Genomic DNA, 26,569 nt, shown 5'->3' with positions numbered 1-26,569 from the left:
TGTGTTTAAATTAGCCTGTTTTTAATTTCTGATTTATTTATACACTGAAAAAAAAAAGAAAAAGTGGTTGCCAGAAATTTACTGTAAAAAATATGGCCTGGGGCGCCGCTATAAATTTTGGGCCCTATGAGTTTACCGCACCCATTCTGTTAATAAAATCGATCTTTGGGGCCCCCAAAAGTGCCTGGGCCCTTAGAATCGTCCTAACTTTTACCCCCTTAGTACCACTATTTTAGTTTTACAGATTTAAATGAAACTTTCAGTTAAAAAAACATATTTCATTAACTGATATAATTTTTATAACAGTTTTTCTTTGATTGCTTAAACACATTTCTTGAAATTATGCCTCCTTTTCTCAAAACTCTAAACACAAATCCATAATTTTTCACGCAATTCCCCATACTTCCTATTTTCAGGTCAAAATGAAGCTCTCCACTCAAAAGCATTCAATCTTGCTGAAAACCAAACTTTGCCCTCAGACATGACACACAAGCCCTCAAAAACACACACTACAGCATAGTCTTAATCACTAGTGAGATCAATTCAAAACACTGTTACAAAAACCTCCTTTTGACAATCAGGTTATCATTTTACTGCTCAATGTCTATTACAACATAGAGGGGTGCAGATACAGTGAAATTCGACAATACGCTTTAAGAAAAGTCCATTTTTATTACACTACTGTAAAGAGATCTGGCATTAGATGAAAAGCACTAGATAGGATAAGTTGAAATACCAAAGAATTGAACATGAACTTGGAATTGCAATACAATACAGTATACTCTCAATACAGTACAGTAAAAAAAAAGTTAAATAAATTCTGCAACCTCTGCCAAATTGCATAGCAGTGCTGATAATGACTGTATTTGCCATACTAGAGCCGTTTTTTTAGTCTTCTGACAACAGAATTTCTCTCCCTCCCCTCTCAGTTCTGCAAAAATATAAAATGTAAGAAGTACTTGGCTACAAATCAGTTTGACAATTACGAATTGTACAAGGTAGAATTTGCTGTACATAGAATAGTGAAAGTTCTCCCATCTAAAGTACTGCTATGTGTACTGTATGTGTAAGTAATATAAAAACCCTGTAGATAAGCCTGAATACCAACTTCCCTCATGTTCATTCCATGCATAAGAACATGGTCAACAATATAGTGCTTTGTATTTCATCAGGAACAAATGTCCTTTGACCCCGTCCCCGTCATTTTTCTTTTCCTCTCCTCCTCCTCTTTGTAACCCACCACTAGAATTAATTTCCCAAAGCACATTTAATCACCCGTGGCCCTATTTATATTATTCTGAGATTCTGACTGGTGTGTCATCCGTTTTGCTACTTAATGTTTACACATGGATAAATGTGTGCTATTTCCGTGTGACACCTGAGGTAATCATTTTAAGTGTTTGTGTTTTCTGAATGAGAACATGGTTAAACCTGTGCAAAATGAGGGCATTTTTGTAGAGTTTTGCAGAAAACATTGAGAAACTTGAAACATGTTTGAAAACAGGGGAAATGTGTTAAATGGTTTGGGAAAATGGGCCAACTGAACCAGTTATATGGGTTAGCAATCAAGAAAACTGTAATATACCAGCATATACCTGCACAATATCTGTTTTGTACCTTTGTACACTGGCAACAACCACAATCAGGTGGTGATGAGAGTCACATGATGAATCAGAGCTCATCACAAACAACTTTTCCACAAGTTGAGAAGACAAATCTATATAAAAGGTGCACAGTGTCATTCACACAAATACTAAACACCATCATGGTAACACATGACACTAAAGTAATGCAAAAAAAAACCATTCATTTAAATGTAACATAAAGCCCTAATGTACATAAATGATTAGAAAAAAACTAAGAAACAGTTATTTCAAAGAAAATACTGTACATCAAATGGGAAATGTCACAGGGAATTCTGGGAATGTAAATTTAAGTTTTTTTTCACTGTAAATTATACAATTACGTTATTTTTCACTTCCAAAAACTGTCAATTTAACCATATTTTACTGTAAAATTACATTAAATGTAAGGTATATCTATTACAGTTATCCTGCATATTTAAGGAAACTTACTTTTAACCAATTAACAGGTTTACTGTCGCATTTTTAGTCTTTTGCTGTTAAAATCATGATAATTTATTACTATACCCAGTTCCAGAAAATCAGAACCAGAATCCTGAAAAAAATCCGTTTCCAATAAAATATTAAGCAGCACAACTGTGATGTTAAATATTATTTTTATTATAATAATCAGAAATGTATCTTTAGCACCAAATCAGCATATTAGAATGATTTTTGAAAGATCATGTGAGATCATATTTTTGATCAAATAAATGCAGATCAAAAATAATCATTATTTTTGTTCTTTTTATATTCTTCTTTATCATTGACTCATTTATACACTTAAAGCGATCAATCAATAGCAAAAGCACTCAATCCTTCTCAGTGGTACAGCAGGGGATGGTCTCTCGATAGCCAAAACGCCCATAACGTTCAGCATCACATTTAGTAGTCTTCTAGGTAGGTCAGCGACACGTCGTCGGTCGGTTAATATCACAAAACGCGTGTTCGAAAAATACTTAGCGACGGACTGAACAAAAATCAGCGGTTACAGCGACGGGTGAACGCGCGAAATAATGAACGAATGAAGCAAGAACAATGGCCAACCTGACAGTCCCAAAACACAGCGGCTAACAGAGACTGTGTCAGCCAGTGAGAGAGGGAGGAGAAGGGAAGGGGCTGAGGTAGAAAACAGCTGTCTGATAACGATAGGGATGATATAAAAAAAAATAGCACATATATGGTCGCTTAAACGGTGAATAGAGCAAACGGTATAACTATAACATCGCGACGTCTTGAAACGGATCGCGTAAATGTAGGATGAGTAAGTAAATAAATAAATAAGAGCGCGTGAGCGTCATCTGCAGTGTGTAGCATCTACATCTACTTGCACCACCTGAAGACAACGACCGACACTGGCTGCTGGGAAATAAAGAAACGGGGGGAAAAACACGAGTTATCAGCGGAGAGGAAGGACGACGGACAAAATCAGCGAGACTGTCCTTGTTATATCCTTGTGATAGGAGTAATTGAACAGCGGTTCCTTGTATTTGAGGGAAGGAGGTAGAAGGGGGTATCAGTGCTGCAGCGGCCGCCGTGATGCTTTACACATGTAGGCACGTTTGAAGCAGTTCATCCCCGCCCTGTGTGGATCTGACCGAACCGAACCGACTGTACAATAACGGATTTAATAGGGGGACGCTGGACGGCTCTGAAAAGGACTTGAGGCGCAGAACTGGGGACTGGTAATATGACGATAACATTTAATTAATAAGAGATGCATTTGTACCTGTATGGAGGAAATAAATGACGGGATTTAAATCGCCCATTTGTTTTTCAACATGGATTAATTGGCCCATGATCACTGGATAGAAGGCTTATTACGTCCGAGTTTTAATACAGTAGCCTACCGATTTATGCCTCTAGCCTATAAATATTTAAATAAAGACCAAATTTAGGCCGATGACTTTCTGATGACGACAGTACGGCAGAGATGTCTTTTTTGTAGAAATATGTGTTCACACCAGTATCTCTTCACAAAGATATAGACAATTACATTCACCCTTGTGCTTATTTCCACGTCTAATCTCGTTTTTTGGGGGGGTTTAATGTAACACGAGCGAGAGACGCGTCAAATTGAACACTGATAGCTTTTACTTCTACCATCCCTCTGTCTACAATTTAGACCAGGTTAGATAACTTCTGTCTTTAGTCGATCCCTGCTTGTCCGTTTTACTTTTTCAATCCAAGAAAAAAATTATTTCTGACTCAATAACAAGGCGCTTTGGGTGCCTATTCCGGCTGTTGGCTTCCTCCTTCGAACAGTCTTCTGCCGAGAACCACCTTTGCAGCGATGGAGACCCCCACGAAGCTACCTCCGTCGAGCCCATCCTCGCCGACCACGGGCTTCTCTGTGCCGAGCGCGGAGAAGGTAGACGGCTTCCCCCGCCGCTCGATGCGCCGTGCCCGGCAGCGACGGTCCCACAGCTCCTCACAGTTCCGCTATCAGAGCTCCCAGGTGGAGCTCACGCCGCTGCCCTTACTTAAAGGTAGGTTCCTTTAACTGGGACGTGAGGTGGTTTGTTTTTAATGTTTTAATGACATGTTATTTAGCAAGTAACCAGAATAGTTATTCATTCTCTGATACAAAAATAGACTATTACAGCCATTTTGGTGAACTCCGTGTCTTCTTGAGCATCCTTTAGAGATGGTACCTCCATAAGGACTACAAATGTAACTAAATCTTCCGAGGAGCACTGCTAGACTCAGCAGATTTTCCTTTAATGCTTCCATCATTCAAGGGTGCATAATTTAAAAGATGTACACATTTTTTTTTGACTGAACTTAAATTGCCTATACTGGAAATGGGGGGTTGTAACATTACATTCAACTCAACTTAAATATATTGTGTAGTAGAAAGTTAACTAATACCAATAAGATTAGATGTATCAAAGTAACTCCAATGAGTCTATTGGCGTAGTTAGCATGATAATCTGCAAGAATCGCAGGAAAGAAGAAACTGTTCATTGCAGTGGGATTTGCATAGTGATCATTAAGTAAAGCAACATAAACCATAGTAGTATCTGGCTTAAGAACACATTGTATAACATCTTCAGTCAATCAACGTCCCATGCAAAGCTTGCTGGGAATCTGAAATCCATTGTGCAGTTTTAATGAATGGCAATGAAAATTATTCATTAAGTCCAACACAAATGCATTAGTAAATGATTCAAAATGATTCACAAATGCACAAGTAAACTTTTACTAATTAAAGGGATGTTCACCCAAAAATTAAGATTCTGTCATCATTTACTCACCCTCAAGTTGTTCTAAACCTGCATGAATTGAGGGTATGCATTGATGTCACTTTCCCGCCGGACACCCCCTAAGCCGGACTGAGTGGCAAAAGAGCCTGCTGCATGACTGGATTTAATAGGGAAAACTGCAAAAACGAGAGTAAAACAAACTATTATTAGTTTAAACTAAAGGTTGGACTCGATATAGTGTTCCTTACAAATGGCCAAAGATCCAGTGATCCATGGATATTGGCATGCAGCAAGGAATCGTGTTTCCTGACATTTGTATGTGCCTGATTTACACGCCGGGGGAAATACATAAAGCAAATTTACCGGTGAACACTATATATATATGTAAGTCTAAATCCGGGTGATCACTTATATCAATGTTATATATATCGTCATATCGTCCAACCCTAAAACTTTTAGAGTTTTTGTCAGTGTTTATTTAAAAACATTCAGTTATGCAGAATATAATATCGCAAATATTTAAGAAGAGTTGTCAATACAGAATATAACGATACAATATATAGGGTATGATTTAACACCAAAATGCAACATATGAACACAAAATGATGTAAATTGACGTTTCGCTGTCTGGAGTCTAGTTGTTTCTGTGAATTGCAGCGATACATTTGCTTCTCTTTTCTCTAGCTTTCGGCACTCTGTAAAAACATAACAATCTCAAAGCTCTTTCCCGTTTTAGATATGTTTTGTGTGTTTTTCGCGGCATTCACGCTGACAACCAATGCTGCCACTCCAAATGTACCCAATGTAACCGCAGTCACTCCGGCTGATGGTGATGTCACGTGCATACCCTCTATTTCATTCTTCTGCTGAACTCAAAAGAAGACATTTAGAAGAATATTGGTAACCAAACAGTTGATGGGCCCCATTGACTTCTGGGCTCCATCAACTGTTTGGTTACCGACATTCTTCAAAATATCTTCTTTTGTGTTCAGCAGAAGAGAGAAACTCATACAGGTTTGGAACAACTTGAGGGTGAGTAAAAGATTTTTGGGTGAACTGTCCCTTTAAGTGGATTGAATGCAATGTAATTAATTATTTATGAATAATTTTATGAATTTTTGTGGTTAAAAGCATCCTCAGTCTGAAGACCCTGATAATTACACTTCCATATGCTCATTTCGGTCATCCACCTGCAGTGAGGGAGAAACTCTTAAGCGTCTGGGAAGTTACTGATCATATTTGTGGAGGGTAGCCTAAGTCTTAAAAAAGCAATTGGATTATGATGCATAAGAGTAGATGCATTGTAGAGTTGCTATGAATAACCACAAATAATACAGTGTTGTCCCACAGTATTTCATGGATGGCTCTAAATTTCATTGGTTTCAACTTGGTTTCAAGTGTGAATCAACTTCATGATTCACACTTCAGCAGGATATTATTCACTTCCTCTAATGCAGGAATCATCTGAGTTATAGTTCCAATGAAGTAGGATTTAGTGGTGCCAGTTTTAATGAGACTCTTCAGCTGAGGTTTTGCTGCCAGTTGGTGTGTCACAGGGGGTCCAGACTGAGCCTCTGTCCTGCTTAACCATCCAACTGACCTGCTTTTAGTCATTCACATGACACTGAGATACATCTCCTGTGTTAATCAATGTCTGTCTCTTTTACTCTTACTAAGTCCAGTAGATTTAATTTCAGCACTATGACTGGCTGTAGGTTTAGCTCTGGTTTTATTTCTTAACCCATAACTGTATAAAAATGCACAGTGTTGGTCTATCTTTGTGGTATTCTGGATGCTTGTGTTAGATTATACCTCATAAAACTTGAGTTTATGGCAGTTATGGATTGGCAAACGTCTACTATCAGTGTGCTAAAAAGTTGTGTTTTTTTGTTTAACATGTACTTGCTACAGATTTAAGCTCCATTAATGGCACAGGATATTTAGATGTGACATATATAATGCTCTTTAAACACAAGATTAGCTTAGTGGAGCATGACAGACACTACCTAATATAGAACCTGTGAGTGTTTGTTTGGGCTGTGAATTTACCTGTGAGCTGCTGTCTGTGCTTCTGTGTAATAGAAAGTAAGTGAAGAAAACAGCTGAGATGCTCTATCAGTCCAAAACATGACCGGAATCTTTAATTGGTTTACCAGCCCAAAATATGGCCAACACTGCCAGGTTTGCTAGCTTGGGTTATTAGTTACCGGGAAAAAAGACTGCAGGCTGCAGTATTGTGAGCCATTGGTGGTGTTTATTCTCATTTGTAAACATTCAAATTCTGCTCTTCAAGTTCATTTGTGTTGTTGTTTCTACTTAAGTCTCTGGAGTGACTTCACTACTAGTCCTCGTGAGTTTGTGAGCGTGTGTCTCTGTAAATAGCTGTCACTGCTGGAGGGAAAGTGTTTTCCAATTGGACAACGGGCAGCTCAGAGCTCTCAGCCTCATTCGCATTGTGACTCGTCTACACAGTCAAAACTCATCAATTTCATAAGTGAAACAGAAATGAGAGTGCTTGTTGGGTTAGCCATGACAGCATCTCATATCTATTAGCAATAACCGTTGAGTGTGAAGATTACTGTACCGTTATTTTGCAGTTGTGAATCATTATTTCAGGGTAAGAACATAGTGGTGGGTATATATCTGCCTTCTTCTTCCTGCAGGGTCCAGCTGGTCAGGGCTGGTGTAAGGTTACAGTACACAGAAGGCCTGCTCCCTCTCTGGCCTCCTTCGATCAATAAAGAGGGCAAGAGAGGAAGAGGGAGAGAATAAAAGAGCGAGTGAGTGATTATCGAGACAGGGAAGAGAAAAAGAGCATTAGAGAAAGCGAGAGAGTGAAATGGATAAGCATGTGAAGCTGTAAGTGCAGGAACAGTGTACCGAGGGAGAGTTATTGTTGAGGACAAAATGTAGAAGGGGGACATACCCCCCCCCCCCCTCCCCCCACACACACAGTAATATTGTGAATTATTTAAGTATTAGCCTATTAACATTTAACATAACAGTTTTCTATTTTAATATATTTTAAAATGTAATTTATTCCTGTGATGGTACTTTCAGGAGCCATTACTCCAGTCTTCAGTGTCACATGATCCTTCAGAAATCATTCTAATTTGCCAATTTGGTTCTTAAAAAACATTTATTATTATCAATGTTGAAAATAGTTGCTTAATATCCTTTTGTTATTGTTTTCAGGATTTTTTAATGAATAGAACTTTCAAAAGAACAGCATTTATTTAAACACATTTTTTTTTTTTTTGCATTGTAAAAGTCTTTACTGTCACTTTTAATGATAAGTATATACTGTATATGTATACATATCTTTATCCTAGGACTAGCAGAACTGCACCAGTCACTTAAACTGTTTTGCAGTTAAATGATCAGATTAACATCATGATGTCCATATTATTTGAAGACCATTCCACATTCTCAAAAAAAAAACAAATCTCATGTGAATCTCAGTTCAAAACTCCTGTTTTGTCATGCATTATTTTTGCTTGGCTGTTTTATGGGTTGTGGTGGCTCAAAAATACAGGAACTCAACAGCCACACAAACACAGTAATAACTCTTTAAACAGAAGGACTTTACCCATTAAAATCACAGTACCACAGAAAGAGATCCACAGAGAGAATGAGAGTGAGAGAGGGATGGAGAGGAGGGGTAAAAGGAGATCATGAGGAGAGGAACAAGGAAGAGGGATGACATCATCTCTCCTGCTCTCTCTGCACTGTTTTATTTCCCTATACTATGCATCTCTCTCTCTCTCTCTCTCTCTCTCTCTCTCCCTCTACGTCCCACTGTTGCTTATTGGCCACTATATTTAGCAGCTTTGCATGTTCAACATTACAGCATGTTTAGAGTGACGACTGGTCTAACTAGAGTGATATCATTCAACTTTAGACGTAAAACTGCTGCTATGTTTTTCAAATGAATCATTATACTTTTCACATTCTTTCCATGATTTATGCTCATTTCAAATACAAATTTGATTAATTCTCTCAGTTCTCAGCTTCGCTCTTCCTCTAATTCGCTGTACATCTCCAGTTCCTCTTGTCTCCACCCTCTTTCTCTCTCTCACACTTTTCCCAAGACAATTTCGTTTTTCTGTTCAGACTGCTGTGGCTGTGTCATGCTCTTTTGCACCTTATCCTTCCCCCTGACTACAAACAATCACACCAGCCTCTTTTCATCACATTCACTTCAGCAATCGTCATTTTCGCTTTGTTGATTTCTTGGTCTATCTGTCTCCTTTGACTTTACCTGCTGCACTCTGACTCTAGGTTGACTCTAGCTGTGGCAGACTGTGAATGTTAAGACTAATCCATTTTTAATGGAGAGTAATTGTACGAAGTAGCAGGCTGAGGCTAAAGAAAAAGAGAGATTGAGAGACAGAGCGAGAGATTCACATACATGTCGAAGTACAGGAACAGTAGGGTATGTAGTTGTGTTGAGTTAGGGTTAGTAGATTGTCATGGTTATTGTGCCTCGAGGCGCTATGTCCACAGAGGGCCGAGACAGCGCAGGGTTAAAGATAGCACCCGCTAATCCTGTTAGCACCACACGCCTCCACTCATTTCTCATTAGCATCCCGTCCATCCACTTCAAGAAATCTGCATTAATATACTCTGTCTATAGATCCAACCATCTTTAATGTAATTGTTCTGTTGGAGAGCATAAATATAAAGGTTCTTTACTGGCATTGATGGTTCCATAAAGAAACTTTAGCATCCATGGAACCTTTCCTGTGCACAAAAGGATCTTTATAGTGGGAAAAGGCTCTCAAGATTATCAAAAATGTTCTTCACTACACTAAGAAAAAACTGTTTTTAAAGACTGTTCACAGAAAGGTTCTTTGGGGAACCCAAAAATGTTCTTCTATTGCATCGCTTTACACTCTTAGAAGAAAAGGTTCTGTTAAACTTGAAAGAATTATGCAATCATTTAAGACATTAGAATCTTTTTTGCATAAAAGGTTGTTCAAATTGAGTAAAGAACACTTGGGTTCTTTGTAGAAACCCACTGGACTTTGTTTTCTAAGAGTGTAGCATTACAAAAATGTACTGTGGTGGTACCATGATACAGTTATGGTCATATATCATATTTACGTACAGGGGATTTCAAGATTCTTTCTGGTTTTATTATGGTATGTTTTTTAGAAAAAGAAGAAAAAACATCACATTTACATTTATGCATTTAGCAGACACCTATATATATCCACCTTTATATGAATGTTCATAGTATACAATGCCTGGCTTATTGGGAAGCTAGACTAGGAAAAATATAGTAAACTCATAGTAAATGTGCAGTATATTTGTGTGTATACATGTATATTAGATTACATGTCCTCTCCTTCCTGTCCCTCAGATGCTCCAGTGGCAGAACTTCATGACTTGTTCTGTAAGAAGCTGCAGCAGTGTTGTGTGCTTTTTGACTTTCTGGACTGTGTCGCCGACCTGAAGGGGAAAGAGATCAAACGTGCTGCGCTGAACGAGCTTGTGGAGAGCGTGGCCACCAGTCGCGGAGTCCTCATCGAACCCCTTTACCCAGAGGCTATTAAGATGGTGAGATGAATCGCGAAAGAGAGAAAAAGTGATGGAGTAGGATGGGATTTGATAAAAGAGCAGAGGAGGCAGAGGGAGATAAATCATTTTGAGGGATGTACAGGATCTCCAATGCACTAAAGTGCACTTAAAGACTCAGAAGCATTTACGTTTCTTTGTGTTTAGCTACATTAGCTCTGTACTGTATGTAGCTGAAATACAAAAACACCTTAATTGAGGAGCAATTGATTTTTGTTAACTGGTCCTCTTATGTTTTGATTTGAAAGACAAAGGGGGGGAATTCACTAAGAATGAATTTACGGTGTCTGATAGTGCTGTTTATTTGCATATGCTTGTTTGTTTTAGCCCCTTGTTTACTAGAGGAATTATGCAAATCAAGTAACAATGACTGTTGCTCTGATCAATAGAAAATGTACTCAAATATCTTTTAAAAATGAATTCCATTTAGTTGCATTCTGTCTACGGAAATGGCACAACATTGTGCAATTGCGCAAAGTTTTGAGAATAAGGGTGGAACCTTTTCTGAGCAGTTGCAAAGAAAAGCAGCACTGAAAATAATTACAGTGATTTAAAAGGCAATTCTGTCATAATTTACTCACCCTCATGTCATTCCAAACCTGTATGACTTTATTTCTTCTGTAGAACATAACATAAGATTTCCATGGAAATCAATAGTAACCAATGCCGTCTGGTTACCAACATTCTTCAAAAAATATATTTTGTGTTCTACAGAAGAAAGAAAGCCATGTTTGGACACAATGTTGTGAAAATAATGACAGTATTTTCTTTTTTGGGTGAACTATCCCTTTAATTAAAATATTCACAACATAAGGGAACAATTGAATATGACTATACAGTCTGCAGAGGTTCTCAACTCTGGCCCTCGAGGTTCACTTACCTGCAGAGTTTTGCTCCAAACCTAATCAAATACATCTTAAACAAGATAATAAAGCTCATAAAGATTAACAGACAGTTATAGGCAGTTGAGTTTGTTTAAAGGGTTAGTTCATCCAAAAAGGAAAATTCTGTCATTAATTACTCAGTCTCATGTCGTTCCAAACCCATAAGACCTCCGTTCATCTTCGGAACACAAATGAAGATATTTTTGATGAAATCTGACAGATTTCTGACCTTAGTTCTTTACATTTCATTTGCTATGGGAAAGCAATGGTATTGGGGAAGCAAAATACAACTTTTCAACCCCTCTTCTTCCTGTAGATCTCAGTGAACATTTTTAGAACCCTCCCACCCAGTGAGAACCCTGAGTTTGACCCAGAGGAGGATGAACCAGCTCTGGAAGCCTCCTGGCCACACTTACAGGTACATGTACATCTTAAATTCTCACACACACAAACACACTAACACATACACAGCATGGACTGAGTAAGCATTATGAGTTTTTTTTATAGCTTGTGTCCCAGCTCCAATGTCATTTCCTCTCTCTTTCCCTCCTATACTTTCTTTTTTATCTAGTTGGTGTATGAGTTCTTTTTACGCTTTCTTGAGAGTCCAGATTTCCAGCCTTCTCTTGCCAAGCGCTACGTGGACCAGAAGTTTGTTCTACAGGTACAGAGCTAGTATAGGTGTAGAGGTATAGGTATAGAGGCTTTGTGTGATTGATAACATTTGAACATTTGAAAACCTTTATATATATATATATATATATAGTCTGCATATGTTTAATATAATAATATATAATTCAGTTTAATTAATATATAATTCAGTTTAATTAATAATATATATATATATATATATATATATATATATATATATACATACATATATATATATATATTGTGTGATTTCTAATATTTGTAAACCCCTTGTAAACCGATAAGACTGCATAATAGTGAATACATAGTTTGCATATATTTAATTTAATTATATGTAATTCAGTTTAATTAATAATACTATATATATATATTTTTTTTATTTTTATTTTATTATATATATTTAAAAAAAAATATATATATACATTTTGTATGTTATATTCTGCTTATCTTCTTTTATCAATGAATGATCATTATTTTATCATAAATAAAATAAATATATATAATATAATGTATATAATGTATAATGTATATAATGAAAACATTTTTTTTATATATATATATAATGAAGTGTGAATGAAAATGGACAAGTAAAGTGAAATCAAGGCAATCTTAGTCCATCTTCACGTCCAGTGTTTGGAGACAAACATTGCTATTTTGTAGTTTTGGCACACACTGTTGAACATTTTATGTTTTTTTATTTTTCTTTTGGCCTTGATATCTTAGAGCAGCAATATGATATGTTAAATCATATCATAGTCAAAACACAACAGTCTACCCTCCGGGTTTGATTTTAAACTTTATCATTCACACCAATTATAAACATTCCCTTTAAGTGTCAGGACATATGATTAGTGCTTTTAATAAAGTGCAAAAAGGCTGACTTGTATGTGTGTGTGTGTGTGTGTGTGTGTGTGGATGTAGCTGCTGGAGTTATTTGACAGTGAGGACCCCAGAGAGAGAGAATATCTGAAGACTATCCTGCACCGTGTCTATGGCAAACTCCTGGGCTTGAGGGCCTACATCCGCAAACAGATCAACAACATCTTCCTCAGGTCAGACACAGTCATGTAGACAAAAAGCATGACCAGTATTGATATTACACTGACAATAACTGCTCTTTGTTCGCCTCTAAAATGTCATCTTTTTTAAAACTGCAGGTTCATCTATGAAACTGAGCGTTTCAATGGAGTTGCTGAACTTCTGGAAATTTTGGGAAGGTAGATACTCTTTCAAACTCATAATAGAAAGCACACTACATTTGTTTTAAAAATCAGCTCAGATGATGTTTATATAGCAAACCAATGTAAATTAGAAGATTATAAGGTAGATCTCTGTGGTTTATTCATTGTTTCCAGTGTTAGGAGGTACATATAATATCTTACGACATTTGTACTATAGTCTATCTTGAATGAGTAAATTATAGTTTTACACAACTTAATGTGGCAGTAGATTACTGGAGAGATGCTTTATGGTGGTGATTCAGACAAAGATCTCCGACATAAGCGCTTGCTGCATGTTCCTGCTGCCTGTTCCCCAGTCATATCTCCCTTCTTTAGCGTGTACAGCCATGTAATTCACAGCCATGTTCTCTGTCTGTGAAACCAGCGCTGCTTTGCATATTGGGTTCAATGTACACAAAATGGTGCCTCAGTGTGTTTAATAGCATAAACAAAGCAAACCTTTGACAGAGAGAAACAGGGGAAGAGAGAGACAACCAGGGGGAGGCATGAGTCAGAGTGTTGGGGATGGAGGTCTAAATTCAGGTTGATGCCAGTAGTATTTATAGTTTCTCCCACCCACACATCTCTCTGATCACTACTGAAGAGAGAATGAGGTAGAACGAGGGAGAGAGAGAGAGAGAGAGAGAGAGAGAGAGAGCTGTGTATATATATATATATATCCACATTTTTTTATCTTTTAAATTGAAATATATTTCAATATTTATAATATTTTATATTAATATTTAAACAATAAATAAAATGTATATTTCATAAAATACAGAAATATTCTACAAAATAAAAAAAGCACAAATTTAAATCAAATATATTTTAAATTTATAGATTTCCGAATTATTCAATTGTTTCAAATGTTTTTTTTCTTCCAAATAATATATATATATATATATATATATATATATATATATATATATATATATATATATATATATATATATATATATATATATTATATTATATATGTGTGTGTGTGTGTGTGTGTGTGTGTGTGTGTGTGTGTTAGATAAGATATAAGCAAAGTAAAAAGAAGAAAAGAGGAAGAATGCAACAGAAGGAGTGACGGGGAAAATAACAGGTAGAATTAGAGAAAGATTGAGTATGTAAAATGAGAGACAAAGAGCGAAGAAGATAGAGAGTTGATTGTAGCATAAAAGAGAAACAGCAAGGCAGTGTAGATGGAATGGAATTAAATAACAGTTAAGCAATGGGAGGAACAGACTCAGAATTTTGAAAAAGAATTTTCGAAAGAATTTTGAGAGAAAGAGAGGAGGAGACAGGCAGAAAGAGAGGAAGGATGTGGGGGTGGGGAGGGGGGGTAGTGGGAGATTAACTGATGAACAATAATGTGGTGAATGAGTGTACAAAGCATCATCAGGACGACTGATACTAATCCTGTTTATTCTCCCTTTTCTCTTTTCTCTTTTCCGCCTCCTCTCCTCTCCTCTCCTCTCCTCTCCTCTCCTCTCCTCTCCTCTCCTCTCCTCTCCTCTCCTCTCCTCTCCTCTCCTCTCCTCTCCTCTCCTCTTTTCCAGTATCATAAATGGCTTTGCTCTGCCTCTCAAATCAGAGCACAAGCAGTTCCTGGTGAGGGTCCTGATCCCCCTGCACACTGCCAAGTCTCTCTCCATTTTTCATGCGCAGGTTAGAGTCAGACACCCAGACACAGCCACACTGGGGATGCACATACAGATCTCATGCTGTTAATTAATGAACTGTAATGGGATATTATACCACAAGGGGGGGCTAAATACTAATGAAAAATGACTTCAAACATCCACAAAAACGATCAGTTGGTTTAAAGTCATTGACAAGTGCAAGTGTAAAAAAAATTCTTGCAATTACACTTGGTTTGATATTTTCTATGCATTAACATTAAGTAATTTTGGAATTTTTTTGGACACTGCATTAAAGTCTGAACTTATCTTGCCTTGATATGTGTGTGCCTATGACTGTTTACACATACAAAAGTTTGGGGTCAGTACGATGTATTAATACTTTTATTCAGCAAGGATACATTAAAGGGGTGGTTGATTATGATTTTGTGTGTAATGAGTTAGTGTCTAATGTTGCTGTTTGAGCATAAACAACATTGGCAAAGTTATGACACTCAAAGTTCAAAGCAAAGGGAGATATTTTCTTTTAAAGAAATTGCTTTTTAAGGACTACTACTAACGGCTGGTAGGGACTACACGAGCTTTATAGATTTATAGATTATCATGACAGAATATGTTAATGAATGAATAGAAGATAACTACACATAAGCTACTTAAATTCATCAACTAACCATTCAGAAATGTCCTGTTGCATTCTACATGTTGTCACTTCTTCTTGAGTCTCCCCATTGTTTGACTCCAGTTTGAACATAAAAGGCTAAAAGTTTTTAGACATTTTCAGTGCATGTCTGTGTGAGGTAAAAGGACACAAACTGTTGAAGCTCCGCCCCCTGTGCTGGGAGCAGCAGCTCATTTGCATTTAAAGGGACAGACACAAAAACAGTGCGGTTTTGCTCACCCTCAAACAGTGACAATTTTAACATGCTATATAAAAATATCTGTGGGGTATTTTAAGCTAAAACTTCACATACACACTCTGGGGACATCAGAGATTTATTTTACATCTTGTGAAAAGGGCATTATACCACCCCTTTAAATTGATCATTTGCTTTATTACAAGACATTTATATTTCAAATAAATTCTGTTTAATAGTTTAATCAAAGAATAAAAAAGCATCATGGTTTCCTCAAAAATATTAAGCAGCATAACTGGTTTCATCATTGATAATAATCACACTGAAGGATCATGTGACACATAATGATGCTGAAAATTCAGCATTGCCATCACAGGAGTACTTTTAATTTTAAAATATATTAAAATATAAACAATAATTTTTAATTGTAATAATATTTCAAAATATTACTGTTTTACTGTATTTTTCGTTTTACTGTATTTGATCAAATAAATACAGCCTTCGTGAGCATAAAAATCTTACCGACCTCAATCCTTTGAACTGTAATGCACATGCATTCTTTCAATAGATTCAGTATATTATTCCTCATATTAACAGCATGTTATGTCTGAAAAGTGCTTTAGTAATATTAATACTGCCTGTTTGTATATGTCTATAAGTGTGTGTGTGTATTCTGAAAGCGCTTGTCCTACATTCCTACACTCGCCCTTTCCCTTGTCAATATCACCCCATCCATAATTCAGTGCCCACACTCCGGGCTGTTTATACTTCCTACTCGCCACAAGGACATATAGAGCTCTCCCAGGGAATGCCTTTGGGTGGCCAGACTTATTTTATGTAGCTTCCATAGAAACAGAAGGACAGCGCAGCCAAATCCTTAATCACACTTCCCTCAAGGCTTCTTCAGAACATCACACGTTTCTAGAGAGCTCTTAGCGAGATGAAAGGCTAAATACCGAACTCTATTTTTATAAACGGTTTTGTCACCAGTATTAAGTGTGCATTTCAGTGATTCTTTTGCCCTCCGTGTAACCCGTGGCTGTTGTGATTTGGTTACTATTTTATTTGTTTGCATAGGAACTAATGGTGAGTGGTTGAGTTAAGTCTGGGGGATTTATCCTGGATGATTAGAGCTTAGTCCCCATTGAGCCTCAAACTACTGAGTGACACCAGAGGATATTTTTTCACTGAGGTGTCTCTAGGGTATGGGATTTTTATCTTGTGCCAACTTAAAACATACCAAAGCCTTGTAAAGTGTTGAGAGTTAATCTTAGTTTTACCTTAATTGCCAGTAATTTACAATTTACGGTTGGTTCTCAGGTAGACAAAATATACGAACATGTACACACACACACACACAAACACACACACACACACACACACACACACACACACACACACACACACACACACACACACACACACACACACACACACACACACACACACACACACACACACACACACACACACACAACTTATGTTTCCACCTCAGAGTTAAAGAAAATACAATTGTGAGATCAAATTAAAAAGATGAATGAAGTGAGAATTACATCATTTTCACAACTGTCAGATATAAAGTCACAATTATGAAAAAGAAAGTAGCAATTATGACTTAAAGGCATAAAAGTGAGATGTAAAGTTTCAGATTTAAGATTAGCAATTTTGAGATATAAAGTTACAAACGAAGAAATTAAGTTTGCAATTATGGGATGAAGTTGCAATTATGATTAACAAAGTTGCAGTTGTAAGATATGAAGTTATATAATAGGGACATATGAAGTTATTTGTAAGATATATTTGTGAGATTTATTATGCTGAGAGCAAACAGGCTTCCATTATCTTCTATAAAGATTCAGACACATGCACATAAACAACCTCGCAAGCTAAACATCTTAACCTTTTTCTAAAGCACTGCATAGACTGAAAACTAAGAGGATAATTATGATGTTCTTGTTGAAAAAAAGAATATGAGAGAGAGAGAGAACAGAAGTTAACAGGGCTCTCACCCCCTGGGGAAAGACAGGTTTTATGTGACATCAGCCCTTCCAAAGTAGACACACACACAGACACACACAGACACACACACACCATTACCATCCTAACAGCTCAACCAGGCAACGGTGCAGAAGGGCTTCCGTGGCAACAAAAAACACACTCGTGGCCATATCACATGTGTACACATACGTACGTAACCTCCCTTTAGAAAAACATCCTTTTCTCACCCTTCTGCCTGTAATCTCTGAGGCTCAGGTGCTTTGTGACTCTTTCCTCTTCAGGGAATATATTAATCTGGAAATAAATGCAGCATGTGTGTGTGCAGACTAAAGATGTCATCATTCAGTTATGTATAGTCTCATTGATTTTTCCTGAAGCTCTTGGATGCCTTCTTGAAACTATGAGTCTGGAATAGGTTGTTATGCTGAAATCACTTTAAACCCGTTGAGTATATTGGATTGATAACCAGAGGTTCAGTTCCTAATCAGCTACCACATTAAAGGGGTGGTTGATTATGAATTCACTTTTCTAACTTTAGTTAGTGTGTAATGTTGCTGTTTGAGCATAAACAACTTCTGCAAAGTTACGACGCTCAACATTCAAAGCAAAGGGAGATATTTTCTTTTAAAGAAATTGCTTTTAAGGACTACAACAAACGGCTGGTAGGGACTACACGACATTCCTCCCGGGTTAGTGACATCACTAACCCTAAAATGTACCCTTCCCCTGGAGCACGATTTATAGATTATCATGACAGAATATGCTAATCAATGACTAGAAGATAACTATACATAAGCTACATTAATTCATCAACTAACTGACAACTAACTTTTTCTGAGTTTTGTTTTTCTATGCATTTTTTTTTTTTTTTGCATAGTCAAATAAAACCTGTAGCTGCAGTGTTAAGTGTACTGCTCGGAGTTCCAAACGCAAGTTGAGTAATCCATAATCGTAATCCATATAGCATGCATAAAATCAAAACCACAGGGTAATCAGTCCAGAAAATAATCAAATGTCCAAGGCACAGACAAACAGGGTAATCCAGGGATTAGAAGACCATGACCATGACCATGACCATGACCATGACCATGACCATGACCATGACCATGACCATGACACCAAAGATAGCGCCCCAAAATGCAGTGTAACACTAACATGCAGCAAGACTTTGCAAAGAATGACTGAACACACAGGGCTTATATAGTAGAACATAAACGAGATGATAATACACAGGTGGAAGCAACCAGCATACAATGAGTACCGGCAATGAGTCATGGGAAATGCAGTTCATAATGCGATAAAGAAGAAAGGAGGAGTGCCCTCTGCTGGCTATCATAGGCACTCCGGCTGGCAGGCATGACATGTAGTTTGGCTTTTTTGACAAATAATGTTATCAGATAGACATCAAGTTTTGTTTTGTGTTCTTCTCTCATATTTAAGATATATGTATATGTATATATATATATATATATATATATATATATATATATACATATATATATATACACATATATATACATACATATATATACACATATACATATATACATATATATATATATATATATATATATATATATAGTTTTTTATATATATATTTGATGTTTATATTTTATATTTTTATAATATATTTTATATATTATTTTTATATATAGTACAGTACCTATATATATTTTTTTTATATATTTTTTTATATTTGATGTTTATATTTTATATTTTTATAATATATTTTATATATATTTTTTATTTTATTTCTATTGATTTTCATTTTTGTAGTTATGGACTTTATCCAATTTCTAAAGCTTGCACCTAACCCAGGCTTTCTCACTTACACCCACATACTGTACTAAAAAGGCAAGCTCCACCACAGAGAAGGTATCTGGTGTGATGCTCACAAGGAACAGGACATGCGCCATCACCACTGTGCCCTTGAGCAAAGCAAATAATACAAGGTTCTTCCAGGGGACTGTCCCTGTTAAAAGTTCATAAAATTGAACAACGTTTAGGAAAAAAGTACTGTAATGACATTTACAAAAATGTCGGCTAAACTACCATTCACTACATTTTGCCAGCTTGTACTGCAGATTTGCTGTAGTGCACGTTTTATACATGCTACACATTGTGTTTAACATAGAACTGTTCTTTGTAAATCCAGAAAGCAATCAAAACACATTTGTTGACAATCTAGCAGCTATGCCTACATTATTGGCACTTACATATGTATTGTTCAGTATAGGTACGCGCCAATGCATTGACTGCTGCAGAAACTCCCGGTGTGGGCAGATTGATGATAAAGCCATGTGGTGGCATTTAGGATCTTGATTAGAAGAATGGTTTATTTGTGAAGTTAGCTCAGTGCTTCAGATCAAACCATAAAAGGCTGATAAGGGCTGTAATCTTTTTCTCAGTGACACACACACACACACACACACACACACACACACACACACACACACACACACACACACACACACACACACACACACACACACACACACACACACACACACACACACACACACACACACACACACACACACACACACACACACACACACACACACTCTCATACCCTTTAATCAGAGGCACCTGCAGGTAAAATCAATAAGCCTTTGAAGTAAGTGAAGTAGTGTGTAGAAAGCCTGGAAGTGACTTTATTAAAAATCTTTTTGTGCTCTTTTCATGCAGCTGGCTTACTGTGTGGTGCAATTCATGGAGAAGGATGCCACAGTTACAGAACACGTACGTCGAATTTTTTAATAATGTCATGCAGCTTCATATACATACCACTGCGCTGTCACATCAAACTTTTTCTGTACTTCATTAGATCATCAGGGGGCTGCTGAGATACTGGCCAAAAACATGCACTCAGAAAGAGGTAAGAAAAGCCCTGCATACATATAGTTTTACCTCTCAGACCAAACATCTTTTGTCAGATGAACCCCTTAGACATAAAATATTTAGTACCCCCTGAGATTTTAAGTTCATATTTTTAAATAAATTAACAACTCATTCACATGTTCATGGAACTCTGATCTTTATAATAACTATAACTATAATAATAATAGTAGTAGTAGTGTTTTAAAATAAAGATAAATATATTACCGATGTAAATTACAATTGTAGTGTAAAATAAAAAATGAATATTTGATCATTATAATGATGAATCACTCGGAAACACGCAGTGTATCAAACTGGTTATTTCATTAAATTGCAGCCTTTGATTTGCTAATTGCTCTAAGCTATATACGATTATTGTGAAGCCGCCCCATTTATATTTTTTATTTTTTACATTCTGTATGTATTAGTTGTTGTTCTGTATTATGTATTATTCTGTATATGTATTATTTGTTGTTTGGCAATGCCGTTGAAATCCACTCACGTTTTCTGATTTCAAATAGACTTATGACACAAAGAGTGTGTTTGCCTAGAAATGTTTGTTAGTGTGTTTGTACAGTATATAACCCTGTCACGTTGAACCCAGGTGATGTTCCTGGGGGAGATCGAGGAGATTCTGGACGTGATTGAACCATCTCAGTTTATCCGTGTGCAGGAGCCTCTATTCAAACAGATTTCTGCCTGCATCTCCAGCCCTCATTTCCAGGTCAGCTTCCTCTTTCACACCGGAGCATTCCTCCCACACTGTGTCATTCACCAGCGCTGCTTGTCAGGCGTCTGCCTGTAGTACTTGTGAACACGCGGAGGTGATGAACACGCCTGTTTATGTTCTCTTCCCTCATTCTCTCTCTTTATTCTGCCTCAGGTCGCAGAGCGGGCTCTGTATTTCTGGAATAATGAGTACATTCTGAGTCTAATAGAGGAGAACTGCCAGGTCATCCTGCCTCTGGTCTTTGGCACACTGTACAGAGTTTCCAAAGAGCACTGGAACCAGTCAGTATCATTCTAACATACGTCTAGAATAACGTTAATGCTATTGACCTCAATCAAGGCTGTTTTTGCATTGGACATTTCTCTGTTGTCTTATTTAGGACGATCATCTCTCTTATCTACAATGTGCTGAAGACGTTCATGGAGATGAACAGCAAGCTCTTTGATGATCTCACTGCCTCCTACAAAGTGGAGAAACAGAAGTGAGTACAGGACTGTGTTAATGTGAAACATAATTACAACTATTTTACTGTAGTATGACATGAAACTGGATCTTTCAAGTCTGACCAAACTGAATTGGTTGCATCAAACATATAAGAATGAAGCCACGTGGTTGGAGAGCAGGAGTTAAATTAAATTATATTTGAAATTCAAATACTGTAAAAAAGAAAAAAAGAACAAAAATTGTGACGTCACATTTTACAAGTCAGGTTCAGAAATTAACCAGAGTTTGGGGGTAAACATAGACAGTAGAGAGCTGAATAATACAACATAATGTGCAATTATTTCAAATCTGTTTCAGAAGAGCATTTATTGTGTATTATCTCTGACCTGATTTACAACTACCTTTCTGTTTGATGTTTATTTCACTTTAGAGGTAAAAGCCTATATCTCGTACACCTTTTGGCTTTAATGGATGACATGCTGTTTCTGACAGTGTTGTTATTGTTTACTAAAACTAATAAAATAATTTGTATTCATTAAAATAAAGCTGATATAAAATTAAATATAAATAATAGATGAAAAAACGAAATAAAATAAGATTAAAGTACTAAAATGACTAGAACTAAAAATAATCACACTCACATACAGTCACCAACACTAATGTTGTTGTGCTTTTGTCATTTTTATTAAAGGGGTCATGAACTGCTTGTTATCTGTAATGTTATCAAGATTTTTACACCAAAAAAGCATCCTAATTTAGAAGTAATAAAACTATTTACAATCCTGTTTTTGATCCTCTCTTTTGAACACTTCGTTTTGATGGGTGTGCCGCGTTGGACTTGGAGGTAAAGGCCACTGCTACGATTGGGTAACAGTTTTGCATATTAAAATAATTGTCAACATCTACGCCATTACACATGTGGAATTGTTTTGAAAAGTTCCGTTGTTGAAAATATCTCGTTACCTATAGTTGCCAACAGTGTGAAACATTCATGCGTATTACATGTGCTTGGTCTTGGTGGCCGAGTCTTAACTGTTTAAGTACTTGGAGTTACCACAGTTATAATTGACAAAGGATGACTTACAGTGTCATCCTTTTATTTAGGATTACAGCGAATGGCTTAACAAAAGCAGCGTTCTCTACGTCATTTCTTCCGTATCCGATAATAATTCAATGCATTAAAGGGATAGTTCACTTTGAAATTAATTTTGGTATGTTTTAGCTTACCTCAAGGGCATCCAAGATGTAGGTGTCTTTTTTTCCGCAGTAGTTTCAATTTTGATATTTTTAGGTCAAACCGTTCTTGTCTGTCAGTCATAAAATGCAGGTCGATGGTCACTGTCTCAAAGAGTATGCACAGAGTCCAAATTAAAACAATTCCCCGTCGTCCAAATTAAACAATTCCCCATCGTAAGTACACATTGATGGCCAAAGACACGAAACGAGCGGTTTGTGTGAGAAAACGAACAGTATTTATATCGTTTTTACCACTTATACACAGCCATGTCCAAGTGATCTGATCTGACGTGTACGCAGACTGGTGCAGGGCCGCGGGAAGTGGGGGTGCTGGGGGTGCTGCAGCACCCCCTGTTTTCACAGAATTGTAAATGCAACGCATATGTTTGTTCATTAAAATGTATAAATTTTTAGCATTTAGTCATTTATTTGTAATAAACACTTTAAGTGGGCTATTTAAAAATTGTTATTTATATGTTAAATTATCTTTTTAAAACATAAGCGCAGAGTGTTACGTAATATTGTGTGTGTTTGTGTTTCGAAAGAATTTGTCCGCAGCTGCTCAAAAAAAAAAAAAAAAAAAAAAAAAACGTCAAAAACCCCACTGTCAGTGTTTTGTAAGGAACAGGCAAATATGTAAAATATAGCAGGAGACATTTTAATTGTTTACTAATAAAACAGTTATTTTTTATGTCAGTGTCGGCTAGACAGATGAAGTTGACGACTCGCGATCTTCGCAGCGCCAGAGAGAAATGCACATTTCATACGAATTGCATAAGCAGCGCAGTCTGTTTTCTTTCGTTTTGAATTGTTCTGCTTAAAAGTAGACATTTCAAGCTATCTATATGTCTCAGGTCTGTGAGGCAATAGGCTACCTTATAGGCCTACGCTGAGTTTCATTATGAGACGAGCTCCAGGTTCGCCAGCGCCTCCGTATCCTGATTATTTATTTTCTAATAGCCTATATTTAGGCTACTTCTTATTAAATCCAGACAATTTGTTGATGAAACATCGATTAAAATTAAGATACAATTAATACAAAACGAAATTAAATTTAAAGACAGGCTTTGTGCTTTCAGTTTGAGGTCTCTGTGAAAGTTTTAAAACATTATTTTAGTGCCACTTTAGAGCGCTCACGTCCGTAACGGAGAACTGTCTGTAAATTTTTTTTTTTTTTTTTTGTGAAATAAATTTCTAAAAAAATGCGACTTAGTCCAGTGCGACTTAGGCTATAGATGTTTTTTTCTTCCCCGTGGCGCATTTTGTGACTGATATGCGACTCCAGAGCAATAAAATAAAAGGGACTCCGGAATAAAAGCATGAATCAATAAAGTCAAAAATGTGATGTGCAGTCAGGTTTGAGTGTGTGCGCGTTTTTTGAGGAGTTTTATAGTCTTGATATTGTTAGTTTCAATAAAAGCATTTTTTGGACTAACGAGGAACTTTGGAAGTTCTTACAGGATCATTTTACAGTCACAATGATGACCTCTTATATGTCAAAAGATCAATGAAAATGTTATTTCTTAATTCATGACCCTTTTAAAATGAAAACTGAAAATATAACAATAAAAGCTTTAAAATGTAAAATATCAATAAATACTATTATAGCATATTAAGTTAACTAAAATTAAAATAACATTGTCTGTATATTTTTAGAAAAACAATATGCCCTCATAACAGTAAAAAATGCCACTGAAAACCAATTCCATGGGGGCAATTGTATTTAATTTAATTTTATATTTTTTCTATGATTTGATTCTCTGGGATTAAACATGCACCCATGAGACCAGGATTGTGTATTAAAAAGGTAAATGAGTTTTAATTTCATGATGACTTCACATGTATTTCTGTGAGCACAGAAAGTATTTCAATTCTTTTTATCTTCGTCGTATCTTTATCTAAACCCTTTTTACACTCATCCCTATCCCTCTTTCCTCTCCTTTCCTTAGGGAGCTGAAGAAAGAGAGGGAGCGAAACGAGCTGTGGAGGAATTTGGAGGATCTGCATGAGAGGCGACTGCAGAGTCTGACTGAGGCCAGCAGAAACCAGAAGAATCTGCAGGAGAGAGAGAACACTACCAAGAGCCAGTCAGAGACCAGCGCTGCCAACACCACCTAGAAACCACACGCGAACATACAGACACACACACAGACACGCATACAGTATCAGAGCACTGTAAAACACAATAATTACCTGACTTGGGAACCGATCAATGCCTCAATCGCTGTCTGAAAACACACACACGAACACATGCACACACACCATGCAGACACGACCGTCACAAGCACATGTACGACAGGCTGTCCATATGTAGATATCTGAAAAAACACTGAAGCACACATCACACACAACGAGTGAGATATAAAAGAGAAAAAAATTAGTACCTCTCACATGCGTCCTACTCTTTCATATGCTTCACACACCTGCCTCTCTGCATCTTTTCTTTCTATTCCTACACGCACCGGGATCATCAACTTTAACATGACTGCATGAGGTGACACACATGCGCACACTCGAAATCAAACACGTACATTGTCCATTACTGTCATTCCAGAACTGGCTCTGTTTCTCGGGCCCAATCCGAGCCCCCGTCAATCAACCAACAGACTCTGCATACTGTCAAACTCTGAAGAGGAATGAATAATGATGATTCTAAAGATGGAAATTCTTTAAAAGTACAGATTATAATGTTCCTACTTCTACAGCTTATTCTATAAGTACTACTTCTATGCTAATATAACTGATGTTTTTATATACATATATATATATATCTATATATATATCTATAAATATGATATCTATGTCTGATTATAGTGTTGGTGGGGGTATTCTAGTGTAGCACCTCATAAACATGACTGAAGTATGCTGCTAGGTAAAACTAAACTTGTTCTGAAGTGACAACACTTTAGTCTGTTCTTATGTTTTTTAAATATAACATTCAAAACATTTTAGTTTAGCAATATTCTCATCTGTTTCGAATAATGTGTGTCTGGCTATTTTTTATTTATTTTATTATAATTTATTTCATTTAATCAAATTGCTTGCAAACATTCTCTTTTTGTGTTTCAGTACAATTTCAAGAGAGGACAGTCTTATTTATGTCTTAATTTTTTGTATATTTGTTTTATGTCGCTTATATTTATTGATGTGGAGTATTGTTAATGGGAAGGAACTGTGTGTGTAGGCATATTGAGAAAGCTTAGGAAGAGACTGATGCGTGGATGTTGTAGAGAAGTTTATTACAGTTTAGAAGAAAACAGGGATTAGATCAGAATGTATCATTCACTTTGAGTGTGCATCAACGCTCAAATGAACTGCCATTGTTGATTATTCATTTACAGTAGTCTGTCTTATTGAGAAAAGGATGAGAAAAGCAAACAAAATGTTCTTGTTCAAAAGAAAGCATCTGGATTAACACTTTGTTTGACCTCTGAGAAAGCTGGTATCTGCTGAAACATCACATTTCATAGGAACAAAATGGAAAAGAAAAATGAAATAGAATAGACACGGCAATAAATATGGACTGAAATTGTATGCATACGTAGCATCACTTAAACTAGAGTTGCACTGTCCTTTTGATCAATGTCTTGTGTTTAAACATAGCAATGTATTTTTGGGGGACAAGCGTCTTTGGGA

General features: G+C 36.6%; 1 protein-coding gene across 1 annotated transcript; it reads left to right on the top strand.

Moving 5' to 3' along the window:
• Positions 1-132: 132 nt before the first annotated feature.
• ppp2r5b (protein phosphatase 2, regulatory subunit B', beta) lies at positions 133-26,465 on the top strand. Its single transcript, XM_082158977.1, has 13 exons — positions 133-4,111; positions 10,194-10,390; positions 11,609-11,710; positions 11,864-11,956; positions 12,865-12,995; positions 13,101-13,160; positions 14,711-14,819; positions 20,332-20,385; positions 20,471-20,521; positions 21,128-21,247; positions 21,407-21,534; positions 21,633-21,734; positions 24,883-26,465. The coding sequence occupies exons 1-13, from the start codon at positions 3,916-3,918 to the stop codon at positions 25,049-25,051; spliced, it is 1,512 nt and encodes a 503-aa protein (XP_082015103.1). The 5' UTR covers positions 133-3,915; the 3' UTR covers positions 25,052-26,465.
• The last annotated feature ends 104 nt before the right edge of the window (positions 26,466-26,569 follow it).

This window comes from Leuciscus leuciscus (assembly GCF_965113295.1).
Source record: "Leuciscus leuciscus genome assembly, chromosome: 2".
In the NCBI taxonomy this organism is placed as follows: Eukaryota; Metazoa; Chordata; class Actinopteri; order Cypriniformes; family Leuciscidae; genus Leuciscus; species Leuciscus leuciscus.
Note: the sequence above shows the minus strand (reverse complement) of the source record. Positions and strands in the feature narration are given on the sequence as shown.

Excerpts from the sequence above, each read along its gene's own strand:
- ppp2r5b (XM_082158977.1), top strand. The coding sequence starts at position 3,916 with ATGGAGACCCCCACGAAGCTACCTCCGTCGAGCCCATCCTCGCCGACC. Across the intron at positions 10,391-11,608 it reads ACCCAGAGGCTATTAAGATG|ATCTCAGTGAACATTTTTAG; the intron begins GTGAGATGAATC and ends TTCTTCCTGTAG. Across the intron at positions 21,735-24,882 it reads TACAAAGTGGAGAAACAGAA|GGAGCTGAAGAAAGAGAGGG; the intron begins GTGAGTACAGGA and ends TCCTTTCCTTAG.